The 13,543-nt window shown below is 50.0% G+C and overlaps 1 protein-coding gene across 1 annotated transcript; it reads right to left on the bottom strand.

The window, feature by feature from the left end:
- Positions 1 to 9,952: 9,952 nt before the first annotated feature.
- LOC115641861 (dynein heavy chain domain-containing protein 1-like) lies at positions 9,953 to 12,924 on the bottom strand. Its single transcript, XM_030545230.1, has 3 exons — positions 12,864 to 12,924; positions 10,926 to 11,083; positions 9,953 to 10,164 (listed from the first exon to the last, which is right to left on the bottom strand). The coding sequence occupies exons 1-3, from the start codon at positions 12,922 to 12,924 to the stop codon at positions 9,991 to 9,993; spliced, it is 393 nt and encodes a 130-aa protein (XP_030401090.1). The 3' UTR covers positions 9,953 to 9,990.
- Between the last annotated feature and the right edge of the window lie 619 nt (positions 12,925 to 13,543).

Raw genomic sequence — 13,543 nt, 5'->3', positions numbered from 1 at the left:
CTTCCCCGTCCCTCGTACTCGCCTGCAACTGGAAGCAGCTCCCGTCCCTTCCCTCCCGCTCTGTGCTGAAAGGCTGCTGCTGGGCACATTCTGGTGTGAACCCTGGCAGAAATTGGGGGGGAGAGGGTTGGTATGTGACCTTGCATCCCCCTTGCCCCCACATGTTGCCTTGCAAAGACTCGGTGCAAGGTAGCAGAAGAGGCAGATGCATCCCGGGGTCCAGGCAGGCATGAAAGGTACAGCGTGCCAGAGAAAGAGGGTCAGGTCGGTTGGTCAGTCACCCCCGCTTTTGTGAGAGAGGTGTACAGGAATGTGTGTGTGTCACCTCTCCTCGTGTGTGTGTGTGTGGGCGGGTAGGGCTGTGTGTGTCACCCCACCCCGTGTGAACCCTAAACCCTTAAAGAGAAGAAGATAGTTACAAAGAAAATAACTATGTCCTAGTTGTTTTTAACAGGAGCTCAGTCAACTTGTTGTTAATTTGAACATTTGCACTGCATAGTTCTGATTGATTGCCATGGAGCTCCCTTGAATACAAGCAATTTTACCAGGTGTCCTGCATTCAGCATAGGGAGAGGAGGTCACCCTAAGTAGGTGGGACATCAATATCTAAGCAGCCCTTATAATCGGCTACTCCTGGGTTCTACAGTTCTGACATTCACAGCTAAGCTCCTTGAAACCAGCTGATTCCTACCAACCAGAACTGACCCAGTCATGATGTTCTTATGGAGTTAATGGAAGTGTTGCCTGAGTGAAGGGCCTCAGGATCTGGGGTGTAGAGTACCAGAGGGCATGAGTAGGTTTCCAATGAGATTTATTCTACTGTCACGTAGCTAAGAATGGCCCAGTCCAAAGCCCACTGAGTTCAACAGCAAGACCCCCAGTGACGTTCGTGGGAGTGGATCAGGGTAACCTGGCAACTGCTTCCTAACACTCAACCTCATTGCTGTCACAGGAGCGTATCTCAGAGCCCGGATCCCATTCTGCCCCTGCAGTCAGAGTTACACACCCCCATTCTAGCCAACCCCAGCTCAACATTTCCCAGGTTTCATGTTTCCATTCGCTCCTTCACAGATTCAATCCATGCAAACGACTCACCAGGCTCCGGCCCCGGCTGGGGAGTAGGAATCTCTGCCTGTGACCGGGTCGGGGAGCTGCAGGCGGCAGGGAATCTGCACTGACCAGGGCTGAGGTACAGGGATATTTATACTGCTGCCCTGGGAATCCCAGGGGGAGCTCAGAGCCAGCACAGAGCCCCAGGGACCTGCCTCTGTGCCTGGCTCAGGTGGGGAAGAGCAGCAGAGAATTAACCCTTTCTTCCTCTCACCTGTTTGTTCTGATTATTTTTCCATTTGTTCATTATTTAGAAAGGTCCTTGTAACACTGAGGCCCCCAGCAAAGAGTTCCTTGAAAATAGATCTTGTTTCAGGCTTGACAAACTCACTACAAAGCACTCAAGTATTACGGAATATTGACCCATAAAGAGTAGCATGTAAGGTGTGTGCAGAAAGCTTGTAACTTGTCAAGCTTCATAACCATTGCAAAATGCATGTCTGGGTAATAGCATAACATATTGCAATTCACAGTGAGCTTTATGGACTTGGAGTCGAAGTTAGACACCAGGGCAGTGTGTCTAGGTGATGGCACTTCCAGGAGGGTGTTGTCACTCCACCCTGGTTAGGTGAGGATGTAATGCCAGACTCCGTTCTCCAGCCTTGCTCCAGCCCAAGATTATCAGTGGAAAACCATGAGAGACAACTGCAGTCAACACCACTTGGAGGTAAATAAAGGTACTGTACAACAGACAGGATTGCCCGGCCTATGAACAGAGACAGACGACTGTTTCATGATAACCCCAAGTGGGGAGCGGCCATCTGGATCCTTTCAAGGAGGAAACATCTCATGTTGGGGGGACGTTCACATGAAAAATTGGATCCTGGAGTAAGGGGGTAACAGGGTGACTCACAGTCCTGGGAGCCGAAAGAACCATCATAGTCATTTTTAGACTGGAGAATTGTTAATATAGTTACCATTTTTAAGAAAAGGGGGAAAAGTGATCTGGGGAACTACAGGCCTTACCAACCTGATCTCCTTCTTTGAGAAGATAACTGATTTTGTAGACAAAGAAAATGCAGTAGATCTAATCTACCAGGATTTCAGTAAGGCATTTGATACAGTTCCACATGGGAAATTATTAGGGCTGTCGATTAATCGCAGTTAACTCATGCAATTAACTCAAAAATTAATCAAAATTAATCGCACTTATAACAATAGAATACCAATTGAAATGTATTAAATATTTTTGGATGTTTTTCTACATTTTCAATGTTGATTTCAATTACAACACAGAGTACAAAGTGCACAGTGCTCACTTTATATTATTGTTTTTGATTTCGTGGGTAAAAAACCCACTTCTTCAGATGCATGGAGTGAAAATTACAGATGCAGACATAAACATGCTGACACATGAAGAGAAGGGATTACCTTACAAGTGGAGAAACAGTCATGAGAAGGACAATTCAGTCAGAGTGGATGTAGTCCACTCCCAATAATTGAGGAGGAGGTATCAATACCAAGAGAGGGAAAATTGCTTTTGTAGTGAGCCAGCCACTCCCAGTCGCTATTCAAGCCCAAATTAATGGTGTTAAATTTGCAAATGAATTGTAGCTCGGCAGTTTCTCTTTGAAGTCTGTTTTTGAAGTTTTTTTGTTGAAGAATGGCTACTTTTAAATCTGTTATTGAATGTCCAGGGAGACTGAAGTGTCCTCCTAATGGCTTTTGTATGTTACCGTTCCTGATGTCTGATTTGTGTCCATTTATTCTTTTACATGGAGACTGATCAGTTTGGCCAATGTACATGGTAGAGGGGCATTGCTGGCACAGATCACATTAGTAGCTGTGCAGGTGAATGAGCCCTTGATGGTGTGGCTGATGTGGTTGGGTCCCATGATGGTGTCACTAGAGTAGACATAGGGACAGAGTGGACAATGGGCTTTGTTACAGGGATTGGTTTCTGGGTTAGTGTTTCTGTGGTGTGGTGTGGTTGCTGGTGAGTATTTGCTTCAGGTTCGGGGGCTGTCTATAAGCGAGGGCTAGCCTGTCTCCCAAGGTCTGTGAGAGTGAGGGATTGTCCTTCAGGATAGGTTGTAGATCGTTGATGACGTGCTGGAGAGGTTTTAGTTGGGGGCTGTACATGATAGCTAGTGGTGTTCTGTTATTTTCCTTGTTGAGCCTGTCCTGTAGAGGTGACTTCTGGGTACCCGCCTCACTCTGTCAATGTTTCCTCACTTCCCCAGGTGGGTACAGTTTGTTTACATTGACAGGAGATCCTGCTGCCTGCTTCTTATTTACAGTGTCACCTGAAAGTGAGAACAGGCGCTCACATGGCACTTTTGTAGCCGGCCCTGCAAGGTATTTATATGCCAGAGATGCAGCATATGCAGCTCGGATGATGACCCAGCAATGTTCGTTTTAAGAATACTTTCACAGCAGATTTGACAAAACGCAAAGAAGGTACCAACGTGAGATTTCTAAGGATAGATACAGTGCTCGACCCAAGGTTTAAGAATCTGAAGTGCCATCTGAACTCTGAGAGGAACGAGATGTGGAGCATCCTTTTAGAAGTCTTAAAAGAGCAACACTCTGATGTGGAAACTACAGAACCCAAACCACCAAAAAAGAAAATCAACCTTCTGCTGGTGGCATCTGATTCATGATGAAAATGAACATGCGTCAGTGTGCATTGCTTTGGATTGTTATCAAGCAGAACCCATCATCAGAATGGAAGCACGTCCTCTGGAATGGTGGTTGAAGCATGAAGGGACATATAAATCTTTAGCGTATCTGGCACGTAAATATCTTGCTATGCCACCTACAACAGCGTCATGCGAATGCCTGTTCTCACTTCCAGGTGACATTGTAAACAGGAAGGAGGCAGCATTATCTCCTGCAAATTGTAACCAACCTTGTTTGCCAGACTGATTGGCTGACCAAGAAGTAGGACTGAGTGGACTTGTAGGAACTAAAATTTTACATTGTTTTATTTTTTAATTCAGTTTTTTTTTTACATAATTCTACATTTGTAGGTCCGACTTTCATGATAAACAGATTGCACTACAGTGCTTATATTAGGTGAATTGAAAAATACATTTTTTTGTTTTTTACAGTGCAAATATTTGTAATAAAAAATAAAAATAAAGTGAGTACTGTACACTTTCTATTCTGTGCTGCAATTGAAATTAATATATTTGAAAATGTAGTAAACATCCAAAAATATTTAAAATAAATGGTCTTCTATTGTTAACAGTACAATTAATCGCGTGATTGAGCATGATTAATTTCTTTAAACACTCGATTCATTTTTTTAATCACTTGACAGCCCTAGAAATCATCAGTTAAATTGGAGAAGATGGGGATTAATATGAGAAATGAAAGGTGGATAAGGAACTGGTTAAAGGGGAGACAACAACGGGGAGGACGGAAAGGTGTACTGTCGGGCTGGAAGGAGGTTACTAGTGCAGTTCCTCAGGGATAGTTCTTCGGATCAATCTTAAGGCAAGTTTACACTACAGCGCTACATCAGCCACCAGATGCGCTATGCCGATGGGAGAGAGCTCTCCCATCAACACAAATTACCCATGTAATGTATTGTCTGTCTGCTCAGCAAACAGCACCTAGCTGTCGAAGGGGAGCTCCTGTATAGACTGCCGGGCCTCCAATGACAAGCCAGAAAGAAGAATCATACAATCAAAGAATATCAGGGTTGGAAGGGACCTCAGGAGGTATCTAGTCCAACCCCCTGCTCAAAGGAGGACCAATTCCCAACTAAATCATCCCAGCCAAGGCTTTGTCAAGCCTGACCTTAAAAACCTCTAAGGATGGAGATTCCACCAACTCCTTAGGTAATCCATTCCAGTGCTTCACCACCCTCCTAGTGATTTTTTTTCCCTAATATCCAATCTAAACCTCCCCCCTCACTCTTCTTTTCTGCAGACTAAATAACTCCAGTTCTCTCAGCCTCTCCTAATAACTCATGTGCCCCAGCCCCCTAATAATTTTTGGTGCCCTCCATTGGACTCTCTCCAATTTGTCCACATCCCTTCTGTAGTGGGGGGACCAAAACTGGACATAATACTCTAGATGTGGCCTCACCAGTGCTGAATTGAGGGGAATAATCACTTCCCTCGATCTGCTGGTAATGCTCCTACTAATACAGCCCAATATGCCATTGGTCTTCTTGGCAACCAGGGAACACTGCTGACTCATATCCAGCTTCTTATTCACTGTAATCCCCAGGTCCTTTTCTGCAGAACTGCTGCTTAGCCAGTCGGTCCCTAGTGTGTAGCAGTGCATAGGATTCTTCCTTCATAAGTGCAGGACTCTGCACTTGTCCTTTTTGAACCTCATCAGATTTCTTTTGGTCCAATCCTCCAATTTGTCTAGGCCACTCTGCACCCTATCCCTACTCTCCAGCCTATCTACCTCTCCCCCCATCTTAGTGTCATCTGCAAACTTGCTGAGGGTGCAATTAATCCCATTATCCAGATCATTAATAAAGATGTTGAACAAAACTGGCCCAATGACCGACCCGTGGGGCACTCCACTTGATACTGGCTGCCAACTAGACACTGAGCCATTGATCACTACTCGTTGAGCCCGATGATCTAGCCAGCTTTCTATCCACCTTGTAGTCCATTCATCCAATCCATACTTTTTGAACTTGCTGGCAAGAATACTGTGGGACACTGTATCAAAAGCTTTGCTAAAGTCAAGATATATCACATCAACCACTTTCCCCATATCCACAGAGGCAGTTATCTCATCATTGAAGGCAATCAGGTTGGTCAGGCATGACTTGCCCTTGGTGAATCCGTGTTGACTGTTCCTGATCGCCTTCCTCTCCTCCAAGTGCTTCAGAATGGATTCCTTGAGGACCTGCTCCACGATTTTTCCAGGGACTGAGGTGAGGCTGACCGGTCTGTAATTCCCCAGGTTCTCTTTCTTCCCTTTTTAAAATATGGGCACTATATTTGCTTTTTTCCAATTGTCCGGGGCTTCCCCCGATTGCCATGAGTTTTCAAAGATAATGGCCAATAGCTCTGCAATCACATCCACCAACTCCCTTAGCACACTTGGATGCATTAGATCTGGACCCATGGACTTGTGCACGTCCAGCTTTTCTAAATAGTCCTTAACCTGTTCTTTCACTACTGAGGGCTGCTCACCTCCTCCCCATACTGTGTTGCCTAATGCAGCAGCCTGGGAGATGATCTGGTCTGTGAAGACGAAGGCAAGAAAAGCGTTGAGTACTTCAGCTTTTTCCACATCATCTGTCACTAGGTTGCTTCCCCCATTCAGTAAGGGGCCCACACTTTCCCTGACCTTCTTCTTGTTGCTAACATACCAGAAGAAACCCTTCTTGTTACTCTTCACATCTCTCGCTAGCTGCAACTCCAATTGTATCCTGGCCTTCCTGATTACACCTCTGCATGCTCTAGCAATATTTTTATATTCCTCCCTAGTCATCTGTCCAAATTTCCCATTTATTGTAAGCTTCTTTTTTGTGTTTAAGATCAGCATGGATTTCACTGTTAAGTCAAGCTGGTCACCTGCCATATTTACAATTCTTCCTGCACTTCAGGATAGTTTGTTCCTACACCCTCAATAAGGTGTCTTTAAAATACAGCCAGCTCTCCTGGACTCCTTTCCCCCTCCTATTAGCTTCCCAGGGGATCCTGCCCATCAGTTCCCTGAGGGAGTCAGAGTCTGCTTTTCTGAAGTCCAGGGTCCGTAGTTTGCTCCTCTCCTTTCTTCCTTTTGTCAGGATCCTGAACTCAACCATCTCATGCTCACTGCTGCCTAGGTTGCCACTCACTTCTACTTCCTCTACCAATTTTTCCCTGTTTGTAAGCAGCAGGTCAAGAGGAGCACAGCCCCTATTCGGTTGCTCCAGCACTTGTAGCAGGAAGTTGTCCCCAATACTCTCCAAAAATTTCCTGGATTGTCTGTGCACTGCTGTATTGCTCTTCCAGCAGATGTCAGGGTGATTGAAGTCCCCCATGAGAACCAGGGCCTGTGATCTGGAAACTTCAGTTAGTTGTCTGAAGAAAGCCTCATCTACCTCATCCTTCTGATCTGGTGGTCTATAGCACATGCGCACTGCAACATCACCCTTGTTGCTCTCGCCTCTAAACTTTACCCAAGGATTCTCAACAGGCTTTTCTCCAGTTTCAAACTAGACCTCTGAGCATTCATACTGCTCTCTTACATACAGTGCAACTCCTTCACCTTTCCTCCTGTACAGTTTATAGCCATCCATGATAGTGCTTCAGTCATGTGAACTGCCCCACCAAGTTTCTGTTATTTCAATCATGTCAAGAAGCCAGGACTCCCTCTGCATGGAGATGGCCGAGGCCATGGTGCATGCCGCAGAGTCTGCCGTATCCGAGGCTGTTAGCAGGGCCACTCTGGCAGCAGTCTTGCCCTCACTGAGGATTGCCTAGAACTTTTCTGGTGTCCTCAGAAAGCAAATCCTCAAACTTGGCCATGGCTTGCTGCATATTGAAGTCATAGCTGCTAAGGAGGGCTTGGTGGTTGGCCACCCTTAACTGGAGGATGAATAAACTTTGTATCTGAACAAATCCAGCCTCTTTGAGTCTTTATTCTTACGAGTGGCTCACGGTTGGCTTTGTCTCTTCCACTCATTAATGGCTGCTACTACCAGGGAGTTTGGGGCCGGGTGGATAAATAGGTACTCATGGCCCTTAGCCTGTATTAAGTACTTTCTGCCCTCTTGGAGATGGGGGGCAGGGATGAAGGCATCTGCCACAAGGCGTTTGTGATCTTAGACACCCCTTCATGGAGGGGCAGAGCCACCCTGGCCGGTGCCGTTGTGCAGAGGACATCGAACAGAGAGTCCAATGGTTCCTCTAGTTCCTCCGCCTGGAGCCCCAAGTTAGAGGCAACTCATCAGGCAAAGATGAGCAGGAAGCCAGTGCCACGGGGTTTGACACGTCCAGCTGGCTGATCCCCAGGGTCTGTATGAGCCTGAGGGGTTCCCTCCTCAGGAATAGCGGGCTCTGGGGGATGGCAGAATACTGAGGCCGATGGCTTGTCCGAGGCCCCCGCCACTGACCTGAGCCCCTGTGAAGGCTGGGTAAAGCCCCAGGGGTTCCATGGGTACCAGACAGCTGGCCACTGGCTCGGGGCAGTTGGCAGTACTGCTGACATCGAGGGGACCACCAGTGCCCACGCCGGCAATGACTCCAGTCCTGTGCTGGAGCTCGAGGCTGAGTGGTTGCTCTTGGGTGACCACAATCGAGTAATCGGTGATCCTGGTCACAGCAGTGCAGATTCCTGTGCCTGGATGGGGAGCTCTTTGCTCAGGACGAATCTCTTCTGCGAGTCCATGGAGACTGGTGGCATTCAGCGGATCTGCGACGGCACTCCGGTGATCTACACCTCACACTGCTTGACCAGTACCAGGATCTAGCGGTTCAGTTGCCAGGGAGACCTTCCCCGCGATCTAGGGTATCTGTGTGGTGGCAATGCATACTAGTGACTCTGCTCCTGAGGCTGACTGTCCCGGGCCTATGACTGGTGCCGCACCATGGGTGAAGCAGTGAGCCGGTCCCTGCGCTGTCGATGCCGGAAAGGGCAGACCTCTACAGGCCTGTGCCAGGTCACCGGTGAGGTGTGCCTTGAGTCTTTTGGACAATGCCCTGAGTTCAGAGACCAACGAGGGTTTCGCTGAGCCTGCCTCTCTGCTTTCGAGGCCGGGTGGCTCTGTGCAGGCGAGCGCTGGCAGGCCATCCCCTGCGATGGGGAGCAGCACCGCTGAACCGGAGACCTACAGAAAGGACCCAAGGCGTGTTTACCCCTAGACCGAGGTGACGCCGTAGCTTGTGTGGGTGGTACTGGTAGTGTCAGGATATCCTATGCTGCCTGCAGGGCCTCAGGTGTCAACTGGATCTCTGACGAAGGCCCTCATCACTGTCTGGCTTGTCAGACATGGGTCGGGATAGGCTGGACCACTCGACCTGAGCTAGGCCCCAGCTCCCAGTAGGAGGTATCAAGCCGCCCTTCTCTGGCCTTGGCTCCCCTCCTGCCCTCTTCTTTCCCTTGTGGGATATAGGAGTTCTTCCCTCCCGCTTGGCAGATGCCGGGGAGAGGGATTGGCGCCGGTGGGGCGCTCCACTCTGATGCTGTGGTGCTCAGGGCACAGCCAGACCTCGATTACTCTGGTGCCAGAGTTAGAGCTGACTCCATTAGAAGTGCTTTGAGATGGAAGTCTCTCTCCTTCTTAGTCTGAAGGACTTGCAGATATGGCACTTGTTGCTTATATGCAACTTGCCCAGACACCTTAAGCAACTATTATGCAGATCGCTGATGTGCATCGGTTTCTTGCAACAATCACAGGGCTTAAAGCCTAGGGACTGGGGCATGCCCCATCCCTAGGCTAGGTCCTGTTCGGGACCAATCAAGCAAAACCACTAACACACTAAGGGAAACTGTTAACTATAAAAGTTCGAAACAATGAAGCAAGCAAAAAAAAGCTAGCGGAAGCAGCAGACATTCCAGCACCTTCACTGGCAGATAGAAGGAAATGAGGGTGGGGGGAACTGGTGGTGCCCCTTATACCGCAGCATGTGTGTACCACTCCAGAAGCTGCCAGAGCCAGGCCCCTATGGATACCACTAAGGGAAAAACTTCCAGCACCGATGCTTGTGGCGAGCACACACACCTAATACGGAATGGACATGAGCAAACACTGGAAGAAGTCTACAAATACTGATGGGAGAAGAAATAGGAGATTGGGGTTTTCTGTTGTCTCTGGATCATATTACAGGAACAAGGGGACTGTCCATTATAAGGGAAGGTGGGAAAGAAACTTTTTCACACAAGGTATATTTAGCCTGTGGAACTCACTGCCACATGAAGTCATTGATGTTAAGGATGTAGACAAGATAATGGTTTCACCCAGTCTGGCAGTTCTTATAGTCTCCCTTCACAACCCAGAGCAGGCCATTGCTGGGAGCTCACCAGGTTCTCCAGGTTCTCCTCATTCAGGCTGAGTGGGTGGAAGTGCTGACGGATCACCTCGTTCAGAGCTCGCACATATTCCACGCGCTCCTGCAGCTCTGTCATCTGGCCCTGGTATTGCTCCAGCTGCAGGAAGAGTGAGTGCCATTCTCTGTTAGACTGGGGCTGGACCCATCTGCTGCCTTCCCAGCAGATCACCCAGCCCCTCATACTGAGTGCCCCAGATCTCCACTCACTGAACTTGGAGAGGCAGGGCTGCGCTGGGTGTGTCTGGCACAGACACCTGCCGTGAGTCTCCAGAGAGACTGATGCACTGTGGGTGCAATGCTGAATGAAAACCCAGGAAAAACAAATGTAACAAACAGAATTTTGTCCATTTCTCTGGATAAAATGAAAAACCAAAACTCCTTTGTTTGGGCTGAACAAAATGCAATGGTGGAACGGATTGCTTCCACATTGCTGGCACTTGTATTTTCAGGTTTTTTTATCTGAAACTAGTCACCAAATTCAGCTGGAATGTACATGTTTCAGTGCCATGACAAGGTTTCTTTGGTGAACTGACAATTTGCCCAGCTCTGGTTATTAGCTCTGAAGCCCACTGCTCTGGGAGACTCCTGCTAACAGCAGCCAACCTCTCTGCGGCTACACCAGCATGGGACCCCATACAGAGTGCCTGGCTGGGTGGTGGGGCTGAATTCTTGCTCCTTGGGGATGGCTGCCGATCCAGCTGAAGGCATGGGGCAGTGCTATGGGGAAGGGGAAACCTCAGTCTGCTCAAAGAGGAGTGGAGTGGGACAAAACGGTGGGACCGGTGGGAATGCGTGTTGGGCCGCAGCTGGCTAAGCCCAGCAGAGCATGGAGTCCGTGGAGGTCTGTTCCAGCCATACCTTCTGGGAGCACTTGGCGATGGTGAAGATGTCAGTGCTGACGCTCTGGTAGAGCTGCACGACCCCACCCAGCTGGGAAATGAGGATCTCGCTGCGCTGGGACGTCTCGCTGAACAACAGGGAGAGGATCTCTTTGATGACGGAGTACAGCAGGGGCACTGGGGGGCATGGAGCAAGCGGGTATCAGGCCATGAGGCAAGGGCAGCCAGCGCTGCTGCCATCACCAATTTCCCATCCACAGGCACCCCCCAACTCTTTGTGTGTGACCACAGAGACTCCCCGTCACCAACCCTCCATGTGTGACCACCACTCCCCACTTACTAACAGTCCATTACCCCCCCCCACGTCACCAGCCGCACACTCCCAGAGTCCACAGCTCCCCCCTTACTAACAGCCCATTACCCCCCCCACGTCACCAGCCGCACACTCCCAGAGTCCACAGCTCCCCCCTTACTAACGGCCCATTACCCCTCCGTCACCAGCCGCACACTCCCAGAGTCCACAGCTCCCCCCTTACTAATGGTCCATTACCCCCCCATCACCAGTCACACACTCCCAGAGTCCACAGCTCCCCCCTTACTAACGGCCCATTACCCCCCAACACCAGCCGCACACTCCTAGAGTCCACAGCTCCCCCCTTACTAACGGCCCATTACCGCCCCCCCATCACCAGCCGCACACTCCCAGAGTCCACAGCTCCCCCACTTACTAACGGCCCATTACCCCCCCCATCACCAGCCGCACACTCCCAGAGTCCACAGCTCCCCCCTTACTAACGGCCCATTACCCCCCCATCACCAGCCGCACACTCCCAGAGTCCACAGCTCCCCCCTACTAACGGCCCATTACCCCCCCCACCGTCACCAGCCGCACACTCCCAGAGTCCACAGCTCCCCCACTTACTAACGGCCCATTACCCCCCCATCACCAGTCACACACTCCCAGAGTCCACAGCTCCCCCCTTACTAACGGCCCATTACCCCCCCCCATCACCAGCCGCACACTCCTAGAGTCCACAGCTCCCCCCTTACTAACGGCCCATTACCCCCCTCCCATCACCAGCCGCACACTCCCAGAGTCCACAGCTCCCCCCTTACTAACGGCCCATTACCCCCCCCATCACCAGTCGCACACTCCCAGAGTCCACAGCTCCCCCCTTACTAACGGCCCATTACCCCCCCATCACCAGTCGCACACTCCTAGAGTCCACAGCTCCCCCCTTACTAACGGCCCATTACCCCCCCCATCACCAGTCGCACACTCCTAGAGTCCACAGCTCCCCCCTTACTAACGGCCCATTACCCCCCCCACGTCACCAGCCGCACACTCCCAGAGTCCACAGCTCCCCCCTTACTAACGGCCCATTACCCCCCCACGTCACCAGCCGCACACTCCTAGAGTCCACAGCTCCCCCCTTACTAACGGCCCATTACCCCCCCATCACCAGTCGCACACTCCCAGAGTCCACAGCTCCCCCACTTACTAACGGCCCATTACACCCCCGTCACCAGTCACACACTCCCAGAGTCCACAGCTCCCCCCTTACTAATGGTCCATTACCCCCCCCCATCACCGGTCGCACACTCCCAGAGTCCACAGCTCCCCCACTTACTAACGGCCCATTACCGCCCCCCCCATCACCAGCCGCACACTCCCAGAGTCCACAGCTCCCCCCTTACTAACGGCCCATTACCCCCCCTCATATCACAAGCTACCCCCACCCCTGAGCCCATCACTGGGTCCCATTACCCCTCTCCTGTGACCAGCCATTCCCCCTACAGCACTCCATCACCCCGACTAACCCCACCTGACTTTTGCCAGCTCCACGAGGGGCTCACTGCCCCTTGCCCATGTGATTGCCTCTGCCCCTCCTGATGCCCGCCTAGCAATCCCCCACAGGGTGTCCCATCCTCTGCATGCCCCCTCACGCCCACACACCAATCTCCTGCTGCACGCTGCTGCAATCCACCAAGAGGAGCCAGTTGCAGGTGATGACCATGGAGGGCACCTCTCTGACACGTTCTGCCCAGGCACGCAGCTGTACGACTCGCTGCACGTATTGCCCACGGGCCAGCCCTTCATCCGCTCCAGCTGCTTGGGGCTCCAGCTGTGAGCAAAGCTGTGGATCTCTGCCACCCACGTGTGCTGCTTGCAGATCTCCTGAGTCTCACTCAGTGCCTCCTGCAGGAATAGCACAAGGCTCTGTCATAAACAGATAGGTAAGGGTTAATGTCTCTTTCACCTGAAACACCTGACCAGAGAACCAATCAGGAAACCGGATTTTTTCAACTTTGGGTGGAGGGAATTGTGTGTCTGAGTCTTTTGTCAGTCTGCCTGCTGTCTCTGAGCTTTGGAGAAGTAGTTCTGCTTTCTAGTCTTCTGTTTCTAAGTGTAAGGACAAAGAGATCAGATAGTAAGTTATATGGTTTCTTTTCTTTGGTATTTGCATGAATATAAGTGCTGGAGTGCTTTGATTTGTATTCTTTTTGAATAAGGCTGTTTATTCACTATTCTTTTAAGAAATTGCCCTGTATTGTGTTATCTTAATACAGAGAGATCATTTGTATTTTCTTTTTTCTTTTTATATAAAGCTTTCTTTTAAGACCTGTTGGAGTTTT

Source organism: Gopherus evgoodei, unplaced genomic scaffold (assembly GCF_007399415.2).
Source record: "Gopherus evgoodei ecotype Sinaloan lineage unplaced genomic scaffold, rGopEvg1_v1.p scaffold_36_arrow_ctg1, whole genome shotgun sequence".
Taxonomy (NCBI): domain Eukaryota; kingdom Metazoa; phylum Chordata; order Testudines; family Testudinidae; genus Gopherus; species Gopherus evgoodei.
The sequence above is the reverse complement of the archived record's forward strand: the minus strand, read 5'-3'. Positions and strand labels throughout refer to the sequence as shown.

Excerpts from the sequence above, each read along its gene's own strand:
- LOC115641861 (XM_030545230.1), bottom strand. The coding sequence starts at position 12,924 with ATGGTCATCACCTGCAACTGGCTCCTCTTGGTGGATTGCAGCAGCGTG. Across the intron at positions 11,084-12,863 it reads CAGCGTGCAGCAGGAGATTG|TGCCCCTGCTGTACTCCGTC; the intron begins GTGTGTGGGCGT and ends CATGCCCCCCAG. Across the intron at positions 10,165-10,925 it reads TCGCCAAGTGCTCCCAGAAG|CTGGAGCAATACCAGGGCCA; the intron begins GTATGGCTGGAA and ends CTCTTCCTGCAG.